An 812-nucleotide genomic window follows, 5' to 3' on the forward strand; every position below is an offset into this window, starting at 1 on the left:
GTTTGCCAGGAGCCAGATTTGTCACTGGAGGTGACAAGGGAACAGATTTTTCCATAATGAATCGTTCTGGCGCTACGCTCGGAAAGCCTTTCTTCACATGTCATTCCTCCAGAAAGCAACAGGGCAAAGTCATTTTTTTTTTCAGCAATGCCGCTGGAGGGGATGGGCGCGTTCTCACACGCGGGACAGCTGTCCCTTCCTTTAGAGCTAAACACCTCGCGTGCCCACAGTCCTCCATTTGGTCAGCCATCACACTGTCACACTGTTGTCCCACACGACGTCCCCGCCACCCCACACCCCACACCCACCCCCGGCATGTTTTCCTTGGTCCTGCAGAGAATGGATCTCAGCTTTCCTTGCACGTTGTCGGGCGAGGGCGGAGCCGGCCGGAGGGGACGGAACAGTGGAAGCAGAGAGCGAGGGGCTCTCACGCCCTCTGGTCTCTCTCAGGCTGGTGGTTCCTGGGGATGCAGCCGGGGAAGGGGACCGTGGCTGAGAGGCGTCGCAGGTCCCCTGCCAGTGTCACACGGCTGCCCCCGGGAGCTGTGGCTGGGGGGGTGGCTTGAGTTTTGGTTGGGAGCCAGGGACTTCGGACGACAAATGTAAATCTTCTCCAACACCTGATCAATAAGCGGAGAGCCGCCCTGCCCCGTTAAGTGGTTTCATGGAACACGGCCAGGGAGTGGCCAGCCTCTCATCCCTGCGCTGGGGACCATTCTGAGAGATGGGGCAGGCGATATCATTGAGACGTTTAGTGAATAGGAAAAGCTTCATCTCTGAGGTGAGAGGGCCTGGGCCCTCGGGTGCTCTCA

The 812-nt window shown here is 58.5% G+C and overlaps 1 protein-coding gene across 1 annotated transcript in view; it reads left to right on the forward strand.

The window, feature by feature from the left end:
* COL22A1 (collagen type XXII alpha 1 chain) overlaps nt 1-566 on the forward strand; it is a 191307-nt gene extending 190741 nt beyond the window's left edge. Inside the window, exon 53 of the mRNA XM_011373400.1 lies at nt 451-566. Within this exon, the coding sequence (XP_011371702.1) occupies nt 451-566 (116 nt within the window). The remainder of the gene's footprint in view (nt 1-450) is intronic.
* The last annotated feature ends 246 nt before the right edge of the window (nt 567-812 follow it).

This window comes from Pteropus vampyrus, unplaced genomic scaffold (genome assembly GCF_000151845.1).
Source record: "Pteropus vampyrus isolate Shadow unplaced genomic scaffold, Pvam_2.0 Scaffold224, whole genome shotgun sequence".
In the NCBI taxonomy this organism is placed as follows: domain Eukaryota; kingdom Metazoa; phylum Chordata; class Mammalia; order Chiroptera; family Pteropodidae; genus Pteropus; species Pteropus vampyrus.